The 26,318-nt window shown below is 37.7% G+C and overlaps 1 protein-coding gene across 4 annotated transcripts in view; it reads left to right on the forward strand.

The window, feature by feature from the left end:
* Window positions 1-4,741: 4,741 nt before the first annotated feature.
* CPEB3 (cytoplasmic polyadenylation element binding protein 3) overlaps window positions 4,742-26,318 on the forward strand; it is a 77,585-nt gene continuing 56,008 nt past the window's right edge. For 2 of the 4 annotated variants that reach the window (XM_019617679.2, XM_019617680.2), the window contains exons 1-2: window positions 6,728-6,748; window positions 7,093-8,000. In XM_019617679.2, the coding sequence (XP_019473224.1) occupies window positions 7,104-8,000 (897 nt within the window). In that variant the 5' untranslated portion in view covers window positions 6,728-6,748; window positions 7,093-7,103. Of the gene's footprint in view, window positions 4,843-6,727; window positions 6,864-7,092; window positions 8,001-26,318 lie in introns of those variants that run through there. The other 2 variants (XM_010714564.3, XM_010714563.3) reach the window with 2 other exon arrangements.

The raw sequence follows: 26,318 nt of genomic DNA on the forward strand, positions 1-26,318 counted from the left end.
GCTGTGATCGCGTTGTGTGCTTGTGGCGGCCGCTGGCACCCTGAGCGAGCTGTAGGACGGCTGGTGGTAGTTCAGCGCTTCCACTGCTGCTCGTAAGCGTGTTCTGAAGTCGGTACACGGTAGCACAGCCTAAGAAGCTGGAACTTTAGAGTCTGAAAAGCCTTTATGGAACAAAGGGGGAGAAAGACAGCACCTGATGGTTGCTGCTGTTTGTCCCTCTGCGACCCTCTCCCACCCGTCCCTCAGCCCAGATGTGCACCTATTGGCACTCGTGGAGAAGTTCTGCATCATGTTGTGCTCCCCACGCAAAGGGCAGAGTCATTCTTTGCAGGGACGCTTACTACAGTTCCAATTCTTAGGAAGGTTGGTGGGTAAAGATCAGATTTAGGTCTTCCTTCTCAAGTTTTGATGGATGTGTATGTATATCTAATAACTGCAGCTCTGCTGTGTGTAGCCAGTCCTCAAAATCTTGTGTCAGTTGTATCTTGCTCAGTTATGCTTCATTTGCTGTGCAAGGTGGCTTTCTGGGCCAGCTGTACACCTGTGCACCCTCTTCAGTGCACATCAGTTCTTGTTTGAGATGAGCAGAATTTGCCTGGTGGCTCTGTGCAGCTGCAGAGATCAGGTAGAACAGGGAGGAGCCTGCAGTGAATGTATTTCATCCTTTGACCCTGCTGTCATAGCTAAGGGAAAATCAATTTTGTTTTGAGTCTTTAATGGGAGAAAAATACTGTAAAATGTGTGTTTAAAAAAAAAGAAAAAAATGGAGGGCTGTACTGTTGTCAGATTACAGAACAAATGTATAAATTGGTTATGCAGTTGGACCCAATTCTGTGTACATTATTCTGTTTTTGCTATTGCTTTGTGCCCAATATTATTTTTCTCAGATCTTATTTTCTGTATGTCTTTTATTATCTGGGCTTAGACTTACAATCTGTATTCTATATGTAGAATAAAGACAGCGTTGTCTGTTTTCTGATTACCAAAACTATGTTCAGCAGGAGTGCCAAAGCAGTTACATTTTGGTAATTTTTTCCTATGGAAAGTATCTACAGAAGCAAATAGGAAGAGGGCAGTGTGCTGACATCCTGTCCGAGAAAATTTATTTTTAACTTTGTCTTAGCACAGTAAAATTCAATTTTACTTGCAGTACTGGGAAGTCTTGTGCGTACAGTAGGCTGAGTAAATCATGTGGGCGTGGCTTCCTGGAAGAGAACCTAATGCCCACTTTCCCAATTACAGCTGCTTGTGAAATATTAGAGCAGCACTGGTTACCAGAGTCTGTAGTTCCTAGACTTCATCTGGAACAAATGCATTGTCTATTGGCCAAAGTACTGATCAGATAGACCAGCCAAATATTTGGGTTTAACTATTTATTCTGAAACCTTACAAATAGAAGGAAGGAAGTCTACTTTATTTCTAGGATTCTGGGATTTGTACAACTTCTGTGGTTTGGTTTTGGGGCAAGGAGGATATGCGAGTTGCCTAACACTTAGGATAAGGCTACAAGGTTGTGATCAGCAGTAATGACTGTGGGCAATAGTTACCCAAAGAAAGGTGACTGGAATCCATCATCACCTGGCTCCTATATGAAGCTTGAGAACAGTCTCTCACAAAGAAGGCTTCTTTGTCCCCTGCCAGGGAGGGAGGGATGATAAGAGTGGTTGAGACTTGTGTATTTGGTCACGTGGTAAACACTTGGCAGGTGTGTACATCATATTTCCTTGGAAATATATAAAAACGTGACAGACCTCATAACATCCTATGAATAGCTTAAAAATCCCCAAATCTAAAAACTGTTTTGTGTCTTTTTCAATTTTCAAGACTTTGTTAGGCAGCTTTAGGTATGGAATCTCAATTTGTCCTCTCAGAAGGAAAATGTGGTATTAAAATACATAAATAACCAACAGTTTCTAAGTTTGAGAGAACTCTCCTTATTCCCTGACATAGCAAAAGTTGTCATTCCATCCTCATCTCTTCCCTCTACCAGGACTGCATATGCAGCTGCTCCATTCAAATCCTTTCTTTATTCTCCCCAACAATCTCCTTCAATTCACTCTCCCTATCCCCCTTTACTGTTCTTTTTCTTTCTACTTTTTATTACAGTGACAGTTTATACTATAAACCTCAGACTGGTTCTTGCAGCTATTTTCTTTTTCTTTTTTTTTTAATTATTGTTTTCCATATCATCCCTTAATGGAGTCCTCTCTGTTCTGTCTCTCTGATGGTTGTGCTGATTCATTTGGTTCTCTCTCGCCTTCACCTGATGGGAGCTGCATTTGAGCCTGGAGGGGACTCCCTAAGGAGGACTCCCTTTTGCCAGTGTGAAGTGTAGGATGAGGACTGCTACCATTTGGGATTTGGCAGAACTCAGCCTCACTGGTGCCAGCTGGATGTGGCAGCCATTTTGAATTAAATAAGACCACACACTTGAAGGGAAATACAGAATTAAATGAAAACTACGAAAAATAATATAAGCTGCTTAGAGCTATCAGATTTATACCAGGAAGTCACATCTTAAAACATTAAATTGTTTGATAACAAACTTGCACAGATCTCGTTAAGCTTGTTAAAGAAACTGATAAACAATTTCCATTAGAATAGCATGGAAGTGTATTAAATATTTACCTGTCCATTTCAGCAGCACTGCTTTAGCACAGTTCTTTTCGTCCGACAGCACTGAAGCTGTTGGAATTATTCACTATTTTAAACAAAGCTAGGCAATCTGGCAATATGAAAACATTCTCTTTAGTCAATAGTGCATTTTAACTGCTACAGTAACTGCATATAAAAATTAAATTGCAAGATCACTTTGTATTTTATATTTGCTTGATTCTGTCTTTCTAAATACAAGGAGCCCTCCATTAAACTCAAATGAGATATATGTAAACTGAGAAAAATGTTTCTACAATAAAACTCAGTTTTTCTGTAATGTACTTTAACCTTCAAGTTAGTTGGAATATTCACTTTGTGACAGAAAGACTGGCATGGGTTTTTAGCTATAGAAGGCATAAATTACTTTATAATAAATTTCGTCAAACAAAAATGCACTCAGTGCAATCTTAGCTGAGTTAGCTAGGCTTACTTGAGCTTTTATTACATTTGTTTCTTTGGAGCTGGCCCAGGTCAAGAAATTCAGGTATCAGATTGAATGAAGCTTTTGTGTTCTGATACAGCTGTTGTTACTATCTTTTAACTTCCAGTTACAAAACAGTTGGCTGGTAAGGGGGAAAAAAAAAAAAGCTTTCCTTCTGGTAGCTAATGGATCAAAAGTTTCCATTAAAGCTTGAATTTCTTTGGTCATGTAGCATCTCTCTGTCTGTGACTGTCATGGTTACTTTCATTATCTTAATATTTGATCTGCAAAGTGAAGCTGTCTCCTTCCACATCAGTCTTCACAGCATCTGCAGAGCAATGACCCAGGGAGCAAGAAGGGATATAAAGGAGGGCTGCACAGTGATCAGGGCTAACCCTGTACTAGCTGAGGTTTCAACAAATGAGACATTTTCAGCTGCTGTCAGAAAGCAATTTTCCTGGCCTTTAATGATTCAGAGCAGTGCAAACAGGTTAGAGCAAGTGTTCAGAGACTCTTAATTACAGCATTAATTCAAGGCGAGCGGACCACACAGTCCAACATAAATAGACAGCAGAAAGCAAATACAAGGGTGGTTTAACAAGCCGTTTTCAACTACCCTAATTTATCTTTCTCAGAGTTCAGCCACAAAGCTATGCATGTTTCATTCTTTGAAAAGACAGCCTGAAACTTTATAAAACACTGATAGTTTCACACTTCAGATTTCTGCAATGTGATTTTCATACAAGCATTAGCATTCCTTTTCCAGAACTATCAATATCATTGGTTATCCAGAACAAATATCCAGAACAATTCATGGATCAGCATAAGATGGAATACAAATGCCTGCAGACTAAATTCTGAAAACTCTATCTGACCTATAACATCAAAATGAGATGCAGTCCTTTCAGGCTGTGTATTGAAGTAGGAGATATGTGGATGGTGGTTGTGGAAGGAAGATAGCTAAAATGAGGACCTGCAGTATGGAGTGGATGTGGTGGTAAATAGTAAAATATTTACCTGCCTTTTTATTTTTTCTTGAGTAAGTTTATTACTATTTTCTTTCTTTCTTTAAAGGATTTGAAGCTATAACAGTAGATCGGTAATGAAGAAACAGTAATTTGCAATTTGGAAGTTATTCATATCATACAGCCCATGTGCTGATTTTTGTTTTGAAGTTTCATACTTGCCCTATTTGTGTTTCAGTTGGAATGCTTTTAGAAATGGTGTTGTGACAGGTGGCTCCTTAATGTTTTCTACATCTAAGCAACGTGGCACCATCCCCTTTGTAATAGCGGTGATGGTTTTTAATAGATGTTACAACCTTGTAAATAATTCCTTGTATGTAAATTTGGAGATTTGAAGGAAGTTGGGAATACTGGAAGCACTCCTTTGGCTAGCGATTGCTGCTCCACGTAGCTGTGTGCTCTGGCTGTAAGAACGCCGCGTGCAGCTCAGCAGCCGTTGCGCGCTGTCAGCTCGGTGCGGCAGGCGCTGCTTCTGTCCGAGCTCCTCCGGGCAGCGGGCAGCAGAGCACAGCAGCCTGAGCTGAGCTGAGCTGCCCGCCCGGCGCTGCAGGCCCTGCTTGGGCAGCCAACGCCGCCCCCGTCGGACTGCAAAACCCAGAATGCCGCGGCAGAGCATGCGCTGACAGCTCCCAGTTGTCAAAGTGCTCTTGCCAGAGTGGCCGACTGTTTGTCACACACCAAACCCGAAAGGAGAAAATAAACACACTGTTTTATTGAGCATTAGATACAGAAAATCCAAAGGTAACTGTTCCTTAAGAATTTCTGCATTGACTGCATGGGTTACTGCATGCAAGCAGAGGTGATATTGCTGTGGGGATATAGATTTCCTGTTCTGGTTTATGTATTTGCTCAAATACTTATAGCACCTCTTGATTATTTGCTGTGTATGGTAGTCCAGTGTTAGATATGGGTGGCCTCTCAGTCTTTTTTTTTTTTTAATCCAGTGTTTTTCCATTCAGACTGGCTTTGCTGTTAAAGGTAGGTCTTGACCTTGATGAGAGAGTTGAATTGTGGTGATTTTACCTTTAAGAAATGGTATGAAAATGAATGTGGATTACAGCCTTTAGGATAAAGTTCAAAAACAAATGGCCAAGTCAAGGTACATGTGTGAAACAACTGCTGTGCTAGTCACTATAGATAACTCGATGACTAACTGATTTAAATATACTTTACTGATGACAGGACTGTAGTATTTCAGCTGCTGTATTTTTCTCTCAATATACTTTTGATCAGGGAAGGGATAAGCAATTACGCTTTTTCCCTCTGCTATAGAGCTGTCAATAATTTTCTGCAGTCTTAGGATTAAAGGTGATGTTGCTATAAACACAGATGATGGAAAGCTCCACGGAGCTTGGTCTGTTCTGGTTTTTCTGCAGCACTGCTTTAAGCTGCCTCCAGGTTTCCCCTGCCCCATCGGCAGCAGCAGGGCTGCTGGCTGGATGCGATAGTTTGCTCTGTTCTTGGGAACTTGCCCTAATGTTGTCTCACAGCATAGCCTTTGTATGAACCCTTGCTGCTGTTCATTTCATATGGAGAGGGGAAATAGTAGGGAGCAAGCCAAGTAACTTATAGCAGAAACGTATCCTTACGTTCATTTGAGGTAAAATGTCTGTGAATGACTATGTAGGAATTAAAAAATAATAAACTAAAAGTGTGTATATCTCAAAACCATTGTCAGGAGTCACTGACTTTGCTCTTTGACACCTTTCTTAACCAGATAATTGGTTTGGCTGAACTTTACTTTGTTACATTGAAACAGCAATCCTAAAAACAAGGTGGCCAAGCTGTTGTGATTAGCTCAGTAGAAATGCAATTAGGCATTTGGTGATGACCATCTTCTACATACTTTAATTGAGAAACCGGTTTTGGCTCATTCAAAATGCTTTTGAGATGTATAATAATCTCTTCAGTTGACTAGAAATCTGTGACATGTGGAGGATCCTGTTTTAGTTCCATGCAATGATGTTTACATCTGCATTAGCATGATGCTGGTTCGAAATATTGATCAAATTCCAGTACCTGCCCTCCTTTATATGAATCCCCTCTTCTATCAGGTATAAGATCAGTCATGTTATGTACGCTCGCTTCTAAAAGTTTAAGCTTATGTATCGATGTAGCAAATAAATTCCATCACTAGCCTTTGTCTTGCGCATCTAAAGATGGCCATGTCTCTACTTCAAACATTTGGCTTAACCTCATTTTAATGTTTCACTGTGAAAGCATCGGGAGCGTTACAGCCGAGTAGCACCTCCCCGATTTGCTCCTTTTGGCCTTATATTTCCCTACGAGCAGATGACGGACGGTTTTCTGGAGAAGGCAATAGAGCGGGACGCCTTTGCGGCGAAGCAGCGCTGCGCCCCGCAGTGCCGCCGGCCCGGCCCCGCCGAGGGTCGCTCCCCGTCCCCGCGGCCCCAGCACGGTGGTGCCGGCCGGAGAGCCTGGCTGCTTGCTGGGGAAATGGGTACCGGCTCCTTTAAAGGTGCCCTCATCGGAAAGGGGGTGGAGAAGAGCGGAGACTGGTGTCTCTTTAACCTTGCTGAAGGACGCAGCAGTATTTATTGACGTATGCAAATAGCCAGGGGGAGGAGGTGGAGGAGGAGGAGGGTGCTTGGAAAAACAGGAACCAGAATCAGTTTCTCATTGCAGGGTGAGAGCTCTGAGTTCCGGTGTAAGAGAAAAGAGACGTGGCGAAATTGCTGTATATCTCTGCCCTATAAGCACATCTCTCATTTAGACTGAAGGGAAACAAGGCATCAAAAAGGGTGAAGCATCTTAAAAAATATTTTCAAGGCAATCTAGCATGATCAAAGCTTACATGCTCCTAAATGGGGGAGGGGGAAGATTACGGGTTTGCCTTGCAACTTGCTGTAGCGTATAGCACTACTAATAGGAGGAGATTTTTGACCGGCAAATGATTAAAGCAGCCTCGTTTGTGCTATGAATGACAATGCTAATAATCTGTCTTTGTGGTTTTTTCCCCTACTGTTTCAGCTGCGCAAACCATGCAGGATGATTTACTGATGGACAAAAGCAAAGCCCAGCCCCAGCAGCAGCGGCAGCAGCAGCAGCAAGATCCAAACTCAGCAGAAGCCCCCTCTACGCCCATCTCGTCAGAGACGCCCAAGCCAGAAGACAACAGCTCAGTGACTAGTATCGGCACATCGGCTCCTTCCCAAAATAGCAAGGAGAAGATGCAGATGGAGTCTCCCATTTTGCCTGGCTTGAGCTTTCACCAGCCTCAACAAGAACCTGCAGCCGGCACCTCCTTGTCTCCCTCCTTTGGCAGCACCTGGTCGACGGGGACCACAAACACGGTGGATGATAGCTTTTTCCAGGGGATTACTCCGGTCAATGGAACAATGCTTTTCCAGAATTTTCCGCACCATGTCAACCCTGTATTTGGTGGCACTTTCTCTCCTCAAATTGGCCTAGCTCAGACTCAACACCACCAACATCAGCAGCAGCAGCAGCAAGCTCAGCAGCAGCAGCAGCAGCGGAGGTCTCCTGTGAGCCCTAATCAGGCACCTTTTGCCCAGAGAAATGCTGCTTACAGCCATCAGCCCATCATGACCAGCAAACCGTCTTCCTCTTCTGCATCCTCTTCTTCTTCCTCCAGCTGGAATAACCATCAAAATGCAGCTTGGAGTACACCTTCCAACCCTTGGGGTGGGCTGCAGGCTGGTAGGGACCCTCGAAGGGCAGTTGGAGTGGGGGTCGGCGTGGGAGTGGGGGTCGGTGTACCCTCCCCCCTCAATCCCATTTCACCCCTTAAAAAACCATTCTCCAGCAATGTCATTGCCCCTCCGAAGTTCCCACGGGCTGCACCCTTAACCCCCAAATCCTGGATGGAAGACAACGCGTTCAGGACGGACAATGGCAACAATCTGTTGCCTTTTCAGGTAAGTGTACCTTCTACATAGTGACAGCTATCACAGTTGTATTTTATTGCAGGAGTGTATTTCATGTTACTTTTCTACATGAGAGGCATCTCCATACTTCATGTCTGCACTGAATAGTTATCCCATATAAAAGAAATAAGCTTGGTCCCAGGGAGTGCATCCTCAGAGGTTCCAAATCTTGGCTTGATGTTAACAGTCTCCTTGTTCTTATAATCTGTTCTTAAACATGACTGGGCTTAACCTTTTTGTTGTTGTTTGTTTGTAGCATTAGAAAGGTAGTAGCCTTCCTACGTGAAAGGCAGGTTTGGCAGACTGTGTTCTATTGGTGCTCTATTTTTTTTTTTTTCATGTTTTCCCATATGAGAAAAGCAGGAGACATTAAAATTGCTTGCTTCAGTATTCTGACATGTTAATTTTAACCAAAGGTGCTTTTGGACTTGAAATCCAGTCGATTATTTTATTGCTATTGAAATAACTACTTGTTAAATGCCCCAGCATAAAGACAGGGGGATATGCTCATGTAAGGTATATACAGGAAAAACTGTGTATGTCTGATATATCCCCCTGTGCTGTTATATTCATGGTGGACGTTTTGAACACATCTAGAAGCAGCGTGGGTGTGTATGGAAAGAGTGGCGTATCTGTCCTTTCCATTAAGGAAATACCCAATACAATTGGCCTGATTTAGAAATGGCAGGGAGGTATTGTATAAAATAAACTAATTTATGCTGTTCAAAATATTTGCAGAGAAAAGAGACAATAGGACACGACCTTCAGAGCCATATTGCAATGGAGTCTATTTACTAGCTACATAGCTCTGAAATATTTAAAGCTGCAGTGCCCTTCAGTGTTTTTTTTATCTATGACGACAAAGCAGATCAATTGCAGCTGAAAGTGGGCCACACAGAAGATTTGCAATTTTAATGCAGAACGAAACCTGTCATGGTGTGAAATCCATTTTAAGTTGAAAGAAGCAGGGCATGCACTTGCAGTTTTATTTATACAAGGTGAAGTGAATCACTCTTTTCTGCCAGGCTAGCTTTTTTAGTCTCATATATGTCAAAATTTCCTGTTTTGGAATGCAGTGAAATCATTCGTGTATGCTTTATTTTAAGGTCCTAGCTTTCTCATTAAGCTCTGAACTCCCAAACATTTGTAACAGATCGGTTTTGTATGAATAGTGTTTAACGTGACACTTTGTGTTAGAAACAAAGCAAGCAAACAAAAGACAAACCCCGCTCATTACTTTAAGAGATCGTTGAAGTAAGATGTATGCATTCCTGTGCACTTTTTAGTCCCATTCAAAGAGAGTATCTTATAGTCAGCCCTGATATTTCATTTTGCTGCTTCATTCCATTTAAAGGGAGAGTTGCTAATTTTTTATTGGCTACCCTAAATTAAGGCGGAGTGTCTGTTGATAAACTGCTGGGCAATGTCTCTAGTTCTGAAGTCGGGAGAAAGGTTATACTTCAGATACAATATGCCTAGTGAAGCTATTATGTTGCACAGAACACTCTAGTGCAAAAGCCAGTGGATATAGCTCTGTCATTCCTTTAGGAGTGTCAAATGTTTCAGTTTACAAGTACTCTTTTGTTTATCACCACTTAAGACGTTACAAAGTTGGGTAAATTTAGTAGGACAAGCAAGAGTATATGATCTTATTTCTGTGCTTTTGTCAACGTGATACATAAAGTTGTGCATTCATTAAGGAGGTATTTATTATTGTGACTAGAAATTGTCACAGATTAATCTGTCTGGTATTTAGTCATTGTGGTGGGAAGAAAGTAAATAAATGCTTTAAAGAAAAGTTCATTTGATTTTTAAAATTAAGGTTTTGAAAATGTAAGGTATTAGTCAGTATATAAATTTGGAAATGTTTTCTTCTCTTTGAATATGATCTTGTATTTTCCTGTTCAACTGAAAGCAAACACTTAGACTAATTTCAGCACCAGCTGAAATACCAATCTGATTTCAGAGACTCAGAAAGCTTGTTGGGTTTTTTTTAATTTATATTGTTGTTGTTGTACTATAAAAAACAAGCAAACATTCTTTTTAGTACAAACTACCAAACTTTGTATATGAGGCTGTGATCTGCATTAATGCCAATTGCTCTTATACTTCACAAACTGCCAAAGAAATCTTGAAACTGTACTTCTGGTAGGAAGCAACTGTTTACTTCAAATTTACATTGATAAAATGAGTTTCATATGAGTGTAATATTTGCTGCCTGGGTTGTGGTTGCGTTTGTTTGTTTTTCCTCATAGAAATTGGGCAATATGTTGACACAGTAAGTACTGCTTGTCAGCACTATCAAGTAATTCTGGCAGGTTTGTCCATGTACATCTGCCACCCTTCAGAACTGAAGCTTCTGTTGTTGTTTTTAATTTGCTTCAGAAATACCTTTCAGTAAACTTCCCATACAAGTAAAAACTAGTGAGTTCTGTATACTAACCCTTTATTTTACCTTTCGTTGAATCATATAATCTTTTTACATTTTTAGTTAATCTTGAATTAATTAATTATTAACATGTGAAGCTCAAGGTGTTCTGAGTCAAAAGGAAACTAATGTGTTCACTGTTGGAATTAACAGTGATAGTTTTTTTTTTTCCTTCAGATTTTAATCATCAAAAATTTGGTGTAGAGAACTTCTGTAGTCAAGAATCGTATTCTGAATTTGTAATATTTGAAGATAGCTGGTATCAACTTCTGGTTAATTTAGTTCTGAAGGAAAAATAGAATTGCTTGATGTTTCTCTAATGAATATGTATATAGAGAAATAATCTAGGTGTCTTTATCCCTGAATTTGAGCAGTAGTTTAGTGTGCCTTGTATACAAAAGCCGATAAAGTGACTGCTTGGAGGACCTGTGCTAAATTACGAGAGCACAATCAATCATCAATATCAATTGAGAGGAATGCTGTTGGCATCTGAATCATGATCAGTGCTGAAAGGCAACTAAAAATGCTTTGAAGGAGACTGTTTTAATATGCATACTGAGGAAAATGGCTTGCATTGCATTAAAAAAACCTGAAGATACAAAGCTGATAGCTGTAAAGAACAGAAAAGGCAGTTGGTATGGAATGAAATGTACTGTAGAAAATAAGAGTTGGAGATAAGATTGTGGGAACAGATGTGGAACAAGGCCAGATCTGAAGCATAGAAATGCAGCCAGTCTGTTCTGAATGTTCTTCGGCTTATAGGTGTTTTAGGCCAAATTCACCTGCTGTGTTTGTCATGTGATGAGCAGCAGTGTTTGCCGTTATGCCAGGTTATCCTCATTTCTGGTGTTTGAGGTTGGCATTAACTGATCATCCCTGGGACCAGGGCTGCGGCTCAATTTCTTTTTACAGTAGAGCAATGGAGCTTGAAGAGAGCTATTGTCATCTCATGCTTCTGAGCTGCTCCCAGAACACTTTTTTCTTTCAGTTCTCTCAGGTAAATAGTGTATTTCTTTTGGCTTTTTCCTTACAGATATATTGTGACACAGCTTGTGGGATTAGGAGGATTGATAGTGCCTGAAATAGATCCTTGAAAGCATGGATAAGAAATTATTGTGGAGAAGGTAGAGAAGGAATTAAATATTTGGAGACCAGTATGTTGATTAAAGAAGTCTACCACGTAGGTTTTTAATAGAACAATAACACTATAGCAAATAAATGAAAGATTTCTCAGAATTTGTACAAGTTTTGTTAGATAAACTTCTTTCCCAGTAATGTTCTTTAGAAACCATCAAAAATGCATAATAGCAAACTGTAGATTTAAAAACTGCACAGCAATTCAGTCCTCTGAAGATTCTGGCATGTATCAAGTCATTCTTGACAGTTTTACTGACAAATACGTCCCCAATAAAAATAAATAATGGGGTATTTAGTGTGGATAAAGATAATTTTAACATGCCTTCTTTTGCAGAACCTGTTAGTAGCCAGGGATCAAAGATAATAATGACAAAATTTTCTTGTTTTCTATTTTTGAAAAAAGGCATTTAGAATTTGAAATAGGAATTTGAATAGGAATTAGCTTTCATACAGCTGATACAATAAGGTAAATTTTAAAAGATACATGTTTCACTCAAAATAAAATTCCAAACATGAAGCTGGTTGGAGTATAAATATGTGTAGATATAAATATTTATAGATGCAGAAATATGTTGGTATGTATATTTCTGTATTTAGATATAGATGCACTAATTAGGTTCAAGTACCTTATCATGTGTAGTAGTAAACACAATGGAGCTCTTTAGTGAGTGAAATGAAGACTGAGGAAATGGCCACAGTATGCTGATAGTTCTGATGTGATTTTTCAGTTGACAGTTAATAGACAGCTCCATAAGAGGCTATTTTCTTTGAATATTTGAAGTTCTTTGGGCCTGTCACATTAGTCCATACATAGCTTTACCTACTCCACTGCAAGTTCATATTCTAAATAAAATATGTATATGCACATACCCACGTGTATATAAATGTACATGCAGTGCACTCGTGCACAGAATAACTGTCTTCTACTTCTGGGAAACAGTGTTGAAGACCTAATTAATTTAAATCTTGAAAACTTAAAGACTTCAAGTCTCGACTTTTTTTTTTTTTTCCAGCTAAAAATTGCATATCATGTAATAAATGTATTTGAAGACTTTTTGAAATGCTATTTCCCTTTCTAAATTTGACACTCTGCGTGCTGGCTTCTTGACAGTACAGTAGGTAACTATACTGGTAACAGGAACGCTATCGCTGTCCTGAAAACTATTTCTTCAAGTGTAGTATAATATTATTTTTTCTCATCTGGTGCTACACAAGTACTGACAGCCTGTGACTGTGAAATAAGCAAACAAAAATGGCATGGAAGACATAGTTGTTGTTGTGGAAATAACTTAGTTGGATTTTCTGCTCTCCTCCTGCCCTCTCCTGCCTTCTGACGTGCTTCTGGTGTTACTGTGTCACTGACCATAAATAAGGCCTGAAGTAGCCTGATTCTAAATATTCAGGAGTGAGAATACGTGTTATGCTATTACAGCAATCTGTCAGCTTAAAAGTTACAACTGATACAAGACATTCTAACTTTAGTATTGTGAATTATATTACATTTTTTGTTGAATGTTTGATTGAATTTTTTGTTTTCAAATAAATTAAGCAATAACACAGTTACAGAATAACAAATGCATTGCTGTTTAATATTAAAAGTGTGATGATTTGAGCACTAATCACTGATTGCCTTTGATTTTAAGTAAACAATTGAGTCCCATTTAAGCCCTCACTCAAAATTAATGAAGGTAGAGTGAAGGTGTGAGTTCAATATGCAGGTGAAGGTCTCAGGAAGCCTATTGTTAGATAGAACTTCCTCAAAGATGTTGAATGTCTTAATATAGTACAATGGATCAATGATTTTGTCTTAAAGATTTGCTAAAGGAATTATCTGCCATCTGCCTTTGGAAGGTAAGCAGGAAGGTGAAGAGCATGCTGTTTATTTTGCTGTTTCCTTTCTTGGGTTGCATTTCCTGGGTTTGTTTGTTTATTTATCGACTAAAGGCAGCTTTTGTGAATAGAATGTCAGAGAGATATGGAAAACCAATGCTTTCCTGGCCTAGGTGATTTTCAAGGAGAAAATTTCAAGGAGTTTGCTGTGTGGATGATGAACATTTCCATTTCTTCACATTTGGTAAAGTAGTTCTCCGTTAAATGCTTCCTGGATGAAGCGCATCAGAGGGGATGCTAAAAGATAGCACCACTTAATTTGAAGTTTCTTAGTGGTTTGAAACTGTACAAATCTGATTTTTGCTTTGGCTGGGTAGACTAATGTGCTTTCCAAAACTGTCAAGTTAGTCTGAAGAGAAAAGCATCATAATCAAAACTAGCCAGGGATGCCCTGTGAGAGAGACTCGAAGATACTCTGACTTTTTTTCTTTTTCCTACTGATCATTTGAGATTATGCTATGTATTTGGAAATATTATTTATATACAAAAGATCATTGTAAAAACCTTTACAAACTTCAATTTTTTCATCCTCCAGTAAGCATGCAGTTTTGCTTTTGTAACCTGTAATATGTTATTTAAGAAGGATCTGCTCAAGTCTGCTAGCATAGTGGTAACCAGACTTCACGTGCAAAATGTATTCTTTTCTATTTCCCCTGCTTTGTCTCTCAACTCTCTCTCAACAGGAATCATTATAAAAAGCTTTTTGTGTATAATTGTTGTTTGCAATTACCTGCTGAAAATTGAAGACAACAGAATCTGCGTAAAGAAATTCTGTATGATCTTCAAGTGGAATAGAAGTGAAAGTAGGTAGAAGGTTCTACCTATGCTCAGGGATCACCAGTTTTCTAGTCTATTGCAAGCCAATTAAGTGTTCAGTTTCACAATGTACTACCCAATGTAGGTTTTTTCCACTTCTTATCTCAGCTGACTTGTTCAGTAAGGTGTGATAGAAGTAAAATTTCAGAAAGAGCAGGAAGCAGAATTTTCTAATCCCTGTTGACTCAGCATAAAGTTAGCTAAATTTCCTTTTGGACTCCTGATGCTATGTGGGCTTAGAACTTCCCTTCTACAGGGGAGCTTCCTAAATGTCTATGTATACTTAGAGGTTTTTTTTTTTTCCTCTGGCCAATGATAGGAGTAAGTGAAATACGTAGTATGGGAGAAGTAAAGAATGCATACTGCAAAGCTTTAGGCAAATTTTTCATTCCTAGTAATGTTAGCATTTTGAGTATAAATACACATAAAATACATGTGTATGTATCTGTATGTGTTTGTGTATGTATAAACAATTCACTTTCTTCAGAAAACAAGCTCTGATAATATTCAATGGCATCTGCCTGAAAACTGCTTTGATAAAGTAGGTTTAGCTGTTAGTAACATAATTTGCTTCTTTTCATACTTACAGTAAAAAGTTTTGTGCAGGTGGAAGTGTAATTGTTCACCATTCTCATTGTCTGGCAAGTGCATAGGAGCAATGTCTTCATTCTTTGGCTTTTAGGCTATTGTGACATATATTACCCTCCGTAACTAAATTTGAGGTCTCACATTTTTTCATTATTCCTTCTTTATTTAGTTTTCCTGTTCCTTCTAATGGAAATACAATGCAGAAGCATTGCTTTTAAGCAATTGTTATTAGAATACCACTTGTATATACTACTAATAAGCAGGTGTTTGAAGATGGATGAATGTATTATTTTTGTTTATAGAAATAGGTCTTCATCTGTATCATCCTCTGATTACTACTTGTAAACTTTAGAATTTACAAGAGGCAAGTGGTGAAATGCTGTAGAGAACATGCCTGTGTATCTTAAAACTTTTTGTTTTGTCTTCATAAACTTTGATTATAAGATTCCATCTTTTCTGCTAACAGTATTATAGGTCAAATACAGCTAATCAATACCTTTTCCTCGTTATTCAACTTTGTCTTTTTATTGCATACCTTTCAAAATAATCTCAGATTAAAAAAGGTTGGTTATTCTTAGGTTTTACAGAAGAGAAGCACTGTGCACTGTCTGTATAAAGATGGATGCTGATCTCCTCTGTTCCATTAGTGCTGGGAGAAGAAGAGGTGGTGTAATTTCTGTTCTAAAGATGTAAATAAAAGGTGCTGCTTGGAGAAATAATTTTCTTCTCATGTTCAATCTGAGAACACTAAGAAGCTGTTATTCTGAAACACTTAGCATACATTGCTTTTTATTCAAAGCAGAACATCCATTGACTGCCTTTGTTTGCTCTTGTTTTAATCCCAAGCTAGCACCAAGAAGTGAAGAAAATAAACTGTCACATGTGAGCAGCTCTAGTTGAAGTTAAGGAGTGATTATTCAGGAGTTAAGAACTCTTCATTAGAGAAAAGAAGAAAACCAGTTTATTTCTTTGAATGAGATCCACTTTTCTCTTCCTTCAGCTGTCTGTGGTTTCTCTATACATCTTCCAAATTGTGCATGTGACAACTTACAGCTTCTACAGACAAACTTTAGTCAATTTGAAGGTCCACTCAGGGCACTGCCTGAAATAAGTTGTGTTGGAAAAAATATTTTTACCATCTACTTAATTATTAATGCAGAATGGTACAATTTAAATTGCCTAAGCAGTCTTGCTTCTGTGCTATCTTTTTGTATGGCTTTACAAAATTCAGAGCTCTCTTAAATGTTCTAGAGCAGTGTAAAATGTATAAGCAAAACCAAAAATAGTCTTCTGTTTTATGACGATATTCACATGATTCATCAACCAAACTGTAGTCCTTTGATCAACACCACAGATTGATCTTGGGTTAGCAGGGTTAATGAAAATGATGTGTGTGGAGTACATACTTGCCAGTGGGTTTCAGAGGCATTCAATGTTTGGGGTTCCTGTCAGGGCTTTGGGTGAAGTGTGATTTTTGTGGACATAACTCCTTGTTCTTGTTTCATCCTGTCTTGAACAGTTCGACTCCATTCCTTACAAACTTCCCTTCTTCTTCTTCTTTCTGTTCCTGCTTTTTGTTTCCCTTTTTCTTACTGAAGCTTCCCATTTGAGTTGGCCTTCCCTGTTCTGCTTAATCTGTCAAAACTTAAAGCTACCGTGCAAGGCCCAGTAATCTTCAGTAGTCACAAGCTGAATCATCTTCACTTGTTCTGTGAGAGCTTAATACTGTCTGGAATGATTATGCATTTTCTACCTCATAAGAATTAAGAAGGATGACCTAGTGAGTGTGACTTGCTTGTGAGGATTAAAGTTGGAATTGTAACTAAAGAATCAGTACTCTTCCTCATCGCTACTGTCTAGTTTATTTACACTGTACATGTAGATGAACTAAATTTAGAGACAGGAATTGGAGCAAAATTGCTCTGTCAAATTACTACATTGCATTGTATTTAGGTCATCTGCCTTCCATTGTCATGACTGCCATCACCCAATCATTCCTTTTCTCTTTTCTATTGGCCTTCTCTATTTCTAACTGTCAATTTTTTTCCCACATCTTTCCTGTTAACCTGGGGGGAAAAAAAAAAATCCTGACTATCCCATTAAGTATTAAAATGGTAGCGTTAGGTTCAGAAAAAATAACTGGGAAATGTAACCCTTATTTTTCTAAGCAAATGTTTGTGCTTTAGTTCAAGGAACATTTTTCATATATTCAGTAACATTTTCATGTTATATGTATAAGCACAAGTTCTTTTTGAATCACTGAACAGTTCTTTTTTTTGTTATCATTGTGCATCAACTAAGGTCCAGGTGACCTTTTATCTGCTTAGTTTATTAGACAGACGCCTAGAATTAAAAGGCAGAAATCTAAAGCTTATCACGTGTTAAGCAGTTGGAAATGTGGTAGAAAATGAGCAGTATGGCATTGCATGCCTACCTTTGTCTTTCCAGCGACATCCTTCAGAAACATTAAGTGCAATGTATTATTCTACTATTCTTGCTGTGGTCTCACAAGGAAGTGTTCTCCATTGAGAACAGAGCTTATTTAGGTAGGTCCCGTAACAGAGTATTTTACTTTGTGAAGGAGGTTTGTTAAATGCATTAAAGAATGAACCAGTGGGCAGCTATTTTTATTTCAGTTTCATACATGACCTTTACAGCAACTATACATCTGTAAAGAGTTAATAAATGATTAATGTATTATCTGATTATTAGGGTCCAGCACATTAACAGATGGCTTGTAAACAAATTTAATATCATCTTTTGATGTGCTTAGTAACCACTAAGATCTATAATAACCAAATCTGTCAATTGTTTATAGTATGCTTTGTGTTGCTGACATTTTCTTTTCTCTAAACTATTTATAAAGATACCTTTTAGTTTTAAATTAATGATCACAGTAATAGTCTGGTGTATTTTTTTAGCTTTAAGAGAGTCTCACTTGTATACTCTTTCTAGGCTCATTTGTTTCTTCCTGTGTCATTTATAAAAATACATAATTCAAAACAATGAAACATCTCACAGTAACAGAAAGGGCTTTTCTTAAAGCTCATGAGGTCCTTAGTAGTAGGTAACTGCAGTAGAGAGACTAAAGCACAGTGAGAGGATGGAGGAAAACTTCAGGGGTGAGAACAAGTAGGATTTTAATAATGCAAAATGAAAGTGAAGTTGTGGTGTGTACATATATGGCTATCCAAGGTGACAGTGTAACTCATCGCTTTCTGTAGATGAGTATTTCAACTAATGAAATATTGCAAACATAAGGTTGGATTTCACATTGCATTAGGAAGGGTCCTCAGCTTGATGATCCCTGCTGCCTTTGTCTGCTAGTAAATGAAACTCTATCTGTGATACCTGAGAAATTGAATCAACCAACGTTGTCAGCAGAGCTTAAAACTAATGTTTTGTTCTAAGCTTCTGTAGAGAGTCTCTTGGCCCTTGTCTAAACAGGATCACATTCTTCTGACATGGCTTCACGAAGTAGAAATAGAAGATTGCTTATATAACTTTTTTTTTCTTGTTAAGCAAGGCAGAAGTGACTTCCTGCGTTCCATTTACAACTACTTTAAAATGGATTGCAATAAATTTTACAGTTTCTTTGGAAAGGCTCTTTTTTTTTTTTTTTAAAGAAACTGGAAAGTTTTCTTTCTATTTCTATTTCACCTTGTTTGAATATAAACTCAAACTGGTATAGGTTTCAAAACATAGGTCATTCCTTAGCTCAGTCAGACATGTAGATGAATGGGAATAATAGATTATACAATGATAATACATTTATATACGTATGATATATAAAATATGAATGCAGATGTAGACTGATGCAAACATACCAGAAGTACCATTTTTCATGCAGCCTGGATTTTTATTTTATTTTTTACATTTTCACATTTCCATTCCTATCTGTGGTTTGTAGTTGTCCTGAAGTTTACTAATTAACTCTTTCTCTTTTGCGTCCTTCTTTCTCGTTGCTGAGGTCTCAGTTTATACTGATAACTGAGTCCTTGATCTTATGACCTTATAGTTAGTAATATTAAATATCATCCTGCTTTGCTGCAGTTCTTCAGATTCATTTAGTTGGTTCCGTATGATGAGCTGGTTTCCTATATACTGATGAGATCTTGCAAATATAGCTAGTGTGTTCCAACTTGTATACTATTACTGTCAATACATTCAGTCTTAAGCTTTTTTTTTTTTATTTTTTATTTTTTTAAGTAAAATTTATTAGTAATTCTTCTTTGATGTATACATGTTCAGTGTCTATCTACTTTTTTTTTCCCTTTTCTGGCCTCTTTTTCATACCCCAATTGCACTATTTCCTGCTTTTTTCATTTATGTTGTTATTTTTGCTTGTAACAGTGTATGAAGTGCTGCACTGTAGTCCTTGTTATATCAACTCCGTCATACTCTTTCAAGGGTGTATTTCAAGAACCAGAAACCATATTTCAGAATATTGCATAGTTACTGTATGATGCTGTTAGCTCTACTTTTTCTTTCTTAAAGACAGCTGTGAATTTCAGTTGTAGAAACTAGAAAGAGCATTTGTCTTCTATGGTTTCATATCCTACTTCAGTCATTGCATTTTTTTTAATCAGTCAGATATATACGTTATCACATTCCCATAATACTTCTTTAATTATTTTGTCCATGTGCCGTGTTCCAAAACATTTGTTGTTTGAGTTATTAACACTGAACTTGTTACAGTTTCCCCGAGTGTGGTTAAGTGGTTGAATATCCTGGTTCCTTCCTTATAACAGAATCTGCTAAGGTGCCTGTCAGTCCTTATTAAAATAGGAGAGATGCAAACTGGATGGCTTTTATCTGAAGATTTTCTCACTGTTTGGAGCAGTGTTAACTAAATTTCTCCTGTACTGAATTAGTTTCAGCTCAAAAATAAATAAGTAAATCATTACATGTCTCTTGCCATCCTTAGGAAAATTGGTTTATTTTAATGCAATTATTCTAAATTATTTAAAGTCATTAAATCCAAATGTCTAGCAGTTATTTGAATGCATTTCTCACTGGCTTGGTTGCATGTACACAGCCTTCAATAACTTTGAAATTCATTACAGAGTTGACACTGAATGCTTTTAAATGATTTTATATATATATATATATATATATATATATATATATATATATATATATAGCATAATAGCAGCATTATAAAAGGATTGCCTCATTTCTCAGTGACTACACAGGAGTCCTCAACTCATGGTTAGAAATAAGTGCACAGCTGGAGAGAGCCTGTGGTCCTCTTTCCCCTAAGAGAAGATGGCTGTGACAGCTTTGGCTTCTACAATAGGTTATATCCTGGATGAAGGCCCAGGATGGAGAACATTTGCTGCCTAAACTATTTTCAGTCTCCATTAGGAAGAGCATAACTGCCTGGACTTGTGTGTGTACCTCTTCGTAAGCAGGTTTTTAATTCTTGTGTCACAATTTGTCATGCATATTAATCGTGCTGTAACAACATAATGGCAGGATACAACCACTTACACAAGCAAATTCAGTGAAATGGCAGCTAATAGGTTAAACATCTTGTTTAAGTCCTGCTAAATGCAAAGTGACATCACACTGAAAAGGTCACCTTCTTGTCTTCTTTGGTGCTGGTTTTCATTGAGAGTGTTTGTGTCCTGTTTTAGGCCTGTCAGTAAGTGGCCTCACTTTTCTTTTCTTAGTGAACAAGTATTCCCACTATGCTTTCCTTTTTTTTTTTTTTTCCTTTTTCTTTTTTTTTCTTCCTTTTAGTCCTTAAAGGACTGAAATGGCAAAAATTCTCTTTTCTCTAAGAGTAGTTCTTCAAACCTGCAGGTAAAGGTACTTCCTACAGGAGCAGATGAAATATCTCCTTCCTTTTTGGTGGAAATATCTAGCCAGAATTCTGGCACTTACAAGTTGTTTTGCTGAACTGCTATCTCCTGAACATAGCAGACATGGAACAGGAGCCTGGCTTGAAATATAACAATTAGATATTATTTTAATTGCACTGTTTTTTAAAAGCACAATGAGTGTAAGGTATGAGACAGTACTTCGGGGTTGTTTGTTTGTTTGTTTGCTATAAGGCTTAAACATTGCAAACATTTCAGTAATGTGCTCCTTTTTTTTAAATTACTATTATTTTTAAATCTTGGCAATATATATCCCACGTCGGTGATTACTGAAAAATAAAACCTGTTTCTGTTTTGGAGAAATCCTTGAGAGTCCTTTACTGAGCAAAGACGATCAGCCATCTGACAGTCACTACCTGCATGCTTTTCTATCCTGTTTTGTCTCATTATCCTGTAACAATGTGGATGGACTGCTCATTTTGTAAATACTTTTGAGAGCTTCCTTATACTTTGTCTCTACTGTCATTTGCATTATGCAGTCTGGACTGTGAAGTATGGTCATTTGGGTTCTTTTATGCTGTAGTATCCCCCGCACTCCCTTCTCCATTTGCAGTCTGCATTTTTGTAGTGCTTTGATGTTGTGATTTTAGGTTTGCGCTTCAGTTGTGCTCATTTTTAGTGAGTAAGGGAAGTTCTTAATTCAAAGTTTACCTTTCCTTAGTGTATGTGGAATACAGGGATAATTCTACTGAACAGAATGGTAGAAAACCAAAGGTAACTTATCAGGGTTGAAGTTTTGTACAGCGTGCCATTGAACCACTTAAATGATGTCTCTTCTATAACTTAAGGTTATAATGAATGGCCTTGTAAATCCTACTGCTGACACGCTTTTTCATTTGCTTGTTTTTCTGAATTGCTGGTCATCTTGGGTGTAACTACTTTAATCCTGTACTTTGGAGTGGTTACAACCACTTGTTGCTGGAATCTGTAACTATAATAGAAAGTGGATACATCAGCTTTTTGAGATGCATTCCTAAACTGGACTAATGAGCAGATTTTTATCTAAAACATCAGATGGAACTAAATATGGCTGAACATGAATGCTGCCTGTGAGTGCTCAGACAGTTGTGTACAGATCACTCCTTACAATAGCATAATGAGGTATTAGAATAATGGCTGATTTGTGGATTTTTTTTTCTTTTTTTTTCTTTTGTAACACATTGTCTACTTGCCATTATTTAATGGAGAAAGGAATGTGTTTGGAAAAATTTAAGTGCATTATATTATTTGCTGGTAATAAACAGTTTCCTAGTTGAAGTACTGTGTTACACAGTTAAGTATTTGGCTGAATGATTTATTGTCTTTGAATTTGAGGTAGAGGAATAACATTAGTGATGATGTAAGAAGTATGCTTAGCATATCATCAAAGAATGTGTTGGAAGAACAGCAAAGGATCATTCAAACAGTGCAGTAAGTAGGTTATTGCTTAATAAGGCTCTGCTGAGTAGCTAAAAGAAATGAGCGGTATAGTATAGAACAAGAGGTAAATATATTTAATTTGTATCCAGCAGTGCTATATTTTTGTCTGTTCTCTATAATTCCAAGGTATAAATTGCTCAGACTTAGCCTGCCCTATAGCCACCACTTCTAAGAAAAGATTGGGTAAATTCCTACCTTCTTCCTCAGAGTTTGCAAGCAAATATTCAATATTTAGTAGCTTGTCAGAATATTTTGGATATTTAAGATATTTACTTTCTTTCTTCTGTAAAGGCTGAATATTTTTCTATGCAGTTTGAGTGCGTACGAAAAGAATCTCATCTTTACTGCAATGAAAATGAGTTTTAAAATGAAGAATATAACTAGGATTAGTTTCTCTAATTCGGTATAAAGCCTGTTCTGTCTCTTCCTATTTCTGTGCTTTTTGGGAATGCAAATTACAAACATTTCAGTGAAAGATTTTTAGTTTCCTTGTGACATTTTAGGGCTCAGAGTCTATAAGAGGGGTACTTCTGTAGATGTCATTTACCTTTTTCTGAAAAGCTGCTTGAGTCAGTCAAGTTCTCGAGGCTTTTGGATTTCGTCTGAATTCTTGCATGTACTATACAACTTTCACAGTTAACAGCTACATAGTGAAGATGATCAAATGCTTTTATCTAGAGGTCCAAAGTGTCATTGTCAAATGGCATTAAAATGTTTCCCTAATCTGTATGTGATTAGATATTGTTTTATATTGTTTTCTTTTAAGCTTCCTCATTTTTCTTAAAATCTTTTTGAATAAGCTAGGGAAAAAAAGGGCAAAAATTCACCTTTTGCCCAGTAAACTTCTGAACATGTAGGAAAGTAAAAATGTGCTGTAGTTGGTGATAAGAAGAGAAAGAAATGAGAAGTTGCTGCATTTCTTCTGTGGGCGTTTGAAGAACAATGATAACATAAGAAACATTCCACTGTTATTATTATTATTATTTATTATTATTATTATTATTATTATTTCCCAGAGAAAGAAAGTTCAAAAAAGAATGTAAAATTAAAACGAAGTTTCATTAAGACTTAGTACTATTAGCTCTGCTGTAGTTTTCTTTACCATGGACATGTACAAATTTAGCCCGTTTTCCCCTCCTGCCTACATTTTATCCCTTGTTATTCGCTTGGTTTTACTTAATGTTTTTATGAAGTCCAGTATAAGGAAAAAAAATTACTGAAATTTCTGGTTGTGCTGGTTCTGTCCATATCTGTGTTGTCAGTCATGTTGTTATTGACAACATTCCAGTGCCAAGCTGCAAAGGAAGTAACACTTGCTATTTACAGTTGTTTTTTTTTTTTTAAAATTCTTTCACAAAGTGATCATTTTACTTTGCCACATGGCCATATTCCTCAGATTTCACTTCTTTTGAAGAACGTACCTATGTTTGTATGTTGAATCTATGGAGGGTGCAGGTGGGATTGCATCAGAGGAGGCTGCCAGGAGACCATGATTACTCAGCAAAGTGTTCAGAGCTTGCTAGCTGCAGTCGTTTACCTATACTATCACAGCAGACTGAGCATGTCCCAAGCCAAACTTCCATAGTGCTTGCTTTTATTTGCTTTTTTTTTTTTCCTTTTGGATTGGAATGCTAGAGTGAGACAAACTTGTTTTCCTTGTGTTCTTAGCAATAACCCCTCCTGCAGGTGCTAGAATAGAGTAAGCGAGCCCAGTTTGAGACAGTGCTGGCATTTTACACTGTATTTATTCAAAGCTGTGCTTCCATTGACTTCAGCTTTAGTTGGCAATGCTTAGCTGCATTGTGCAGCCAAATCCAAACTTGGCTGAGCACAGGCACAGAAGGGTAAAACGTAGCAGTGATGATGGTGAAGGCATTTGCATTAATAGGAGAGTTTTTTAAACCATAAGAATTTTAGCCATTCCTCAGTATCTTATCTCTTTCTTCTAATCTACATGCTGCATGTGATGTCCTAGAATCTGTGAGGAAACTGCCTGAGCCTAAACACTGCTTGGTATTCCCTTAGAAACAGTGAACAGTTCTATGAGTGGAGGCCATCTTGCTGCTTGGCAGTCATGCTGTGCTGTGCCATGCCATGTGCTGGTGCAGGCAGTCTAAATCTAGGGCAGCAGGAAGATATAGAACACCGAAATGAATTACTGAAACTGAGCTACTGTTCAAAATACAGAAAACATAGCAGGAAGACAGTGATTATCTGAAATATATAAACACAAGGAAACGTCACTGGGAGAGTATAGGTACCTGAGGTTTTGCTGCTAATGAGCTACACTGCTTGTATCTCACAGCTCAGTGCGCAGTTTGTGTTACAAATGCAGATGACCATGCTGATGTAAATTCATCACATGCATAAATAAGTGTTTAAAGATTTTTGACTGTGAGTGGTAGCTAGGCTTGGGCTTGGGCTTGGGCAGCGTGTGTCAGATTCCTGACATGCCTTCTCAGGGTAAAACTTTACGCTTTTCAGACTGTAGTTCAACCAATATCAAGTTTCTTCTCTGCTGCAACCCACTGCAGAGACAATGGAAAAAGATGCAACGTCATTTTTTGGAGCACAAGTGTGTGTCTTCTCTGTTTCTGCAGTGGGATATATTGACCATTTCCTCTATTAGTTCATTAGTTCTAGTTACTTCGAACTAACTACCTGTGGAGGTTGAAAGGAAGCCAAGCTGTATGAGAGTCCATTTAGAACCACTTAAGGCACGAGCTGTTGATCTGGTCTCGACTTTGTCATCCATAATTATTGGAGTTTCAAAAGGTGCATTTTTGTTGAGCTGTCCAAAATAGACTTTAGAGTAGGGTTGCAAATTCTTATTGATTTTTCTTTTTGAGCCCATTTGCTCCTTTCCCCTTACCTGAAAGTGACCTTAAAAAAAATAAAAATAAAAAATAAAAATTCTTCTAATCCATGTGACATTTCTCAGTGTCTTGGTTTTACTTTCATCAAGAGATGAACTTGCCATATTAGCTCATGCTTCCAAGATTGAATCTGTTACTGATTCATCTTTGAGACTTGTAAGAAGTTATCTTCCTCTGTTATCAAAATGCAGCTTATTGCAATGCAAGCAACTGCAGTACTGCTGTGAGAAATGCCTAGTAAAACAATGATGATGATTATTGTTTACATTAAGAATTCCAAGTCTGTCTTGGATAAATTTGGACAAGGAAAATTCTTTGAAAGCATCTGTGTTGTAAGCATATGTATGTGGTCTGTCATCCAAAGATTGTTTGCAACTATCATGCAGGTACTCACTGTCCTTGTGGTGATGTGCTCTTTCCCCATTCTTAACCTCTCCCTCTTCATCAGTAAAGTGCTCTGTTGAGGGGTAGTACTGAGTATGTTTTGCCCTTATATGCTTTTGCTCTATGTTGAAAGGCAACAAGACAAAGCTCGCTGTTTTACAGGATATGTCAAAAGGGAAAATTAATTTTGATTTCAAATGATAGGATATACGTGCATGTCAATTACATCTTTCAGAGAACTTCAGGTACTGCTAAGTAATCTTTGCTTCATAATTGAAGTATCTTTTAAGAACGTGTTTTCCCATCCTGGAACTTGCTGACAAACAGATTACACTTCAGCCAGCTCCTGTAATAAGCAACAGAAGCATCAGTCCTAGGGATGAACAGACTCCTTCAGAGACAGTTTTGATTCATTCCTAGACGAGGTTCGTTATGTGTGCTGGATGGTGACTGGAGACCTCTGAAAAATTACAATGATTGTGTAATTAAAGATGAGTGTAATACATATGCAGAAGAGTGTAAGATGTCAGTTATTGCATTTTGTCATTTTATTTTAGTGTTGTAACACTGCAAGTATTTTTTTGGCAGTTACTGTTTGTGTTTTTAATTAATTAATTAACAGAGACAATTTGTAGACATTGTATTTTGTGACATTTTCAATGAATTGGAAGATATTTAAAGGTAGAAAGCTGAGACTCAACTTCAGCTGAAGGTCCAATTTTGCTTTGTGATCTTTCAAGAATTTGATCCTGCGTATGCATTTATAATTTTTTGCTTTGCATAACACAAACTTTGAGGAGGCCTATTCTATGGATGAACTTAAAGGTGGCAGACAAACTGAGAGTTGAAGTTCTGGAACCCATATTTTCTTCAGTTGTTATTAAGC

Source organism: Meleagris gallopavo, chromosome 8, assembly GCF_000146605.3.
Source record: "Meleagris gallopavo isolate NT-WF06-2002-E0010 breed Aviagen turkey brand Nicholas breeding stock chromosome 8, Turkey_5.1, whole genome shotgun sequence".
NCBI lineage: Eukaryota > Metazoa > Chordata > Aves > Galliformes > Phasianidae > Meleagris > Meleagris gallopavo.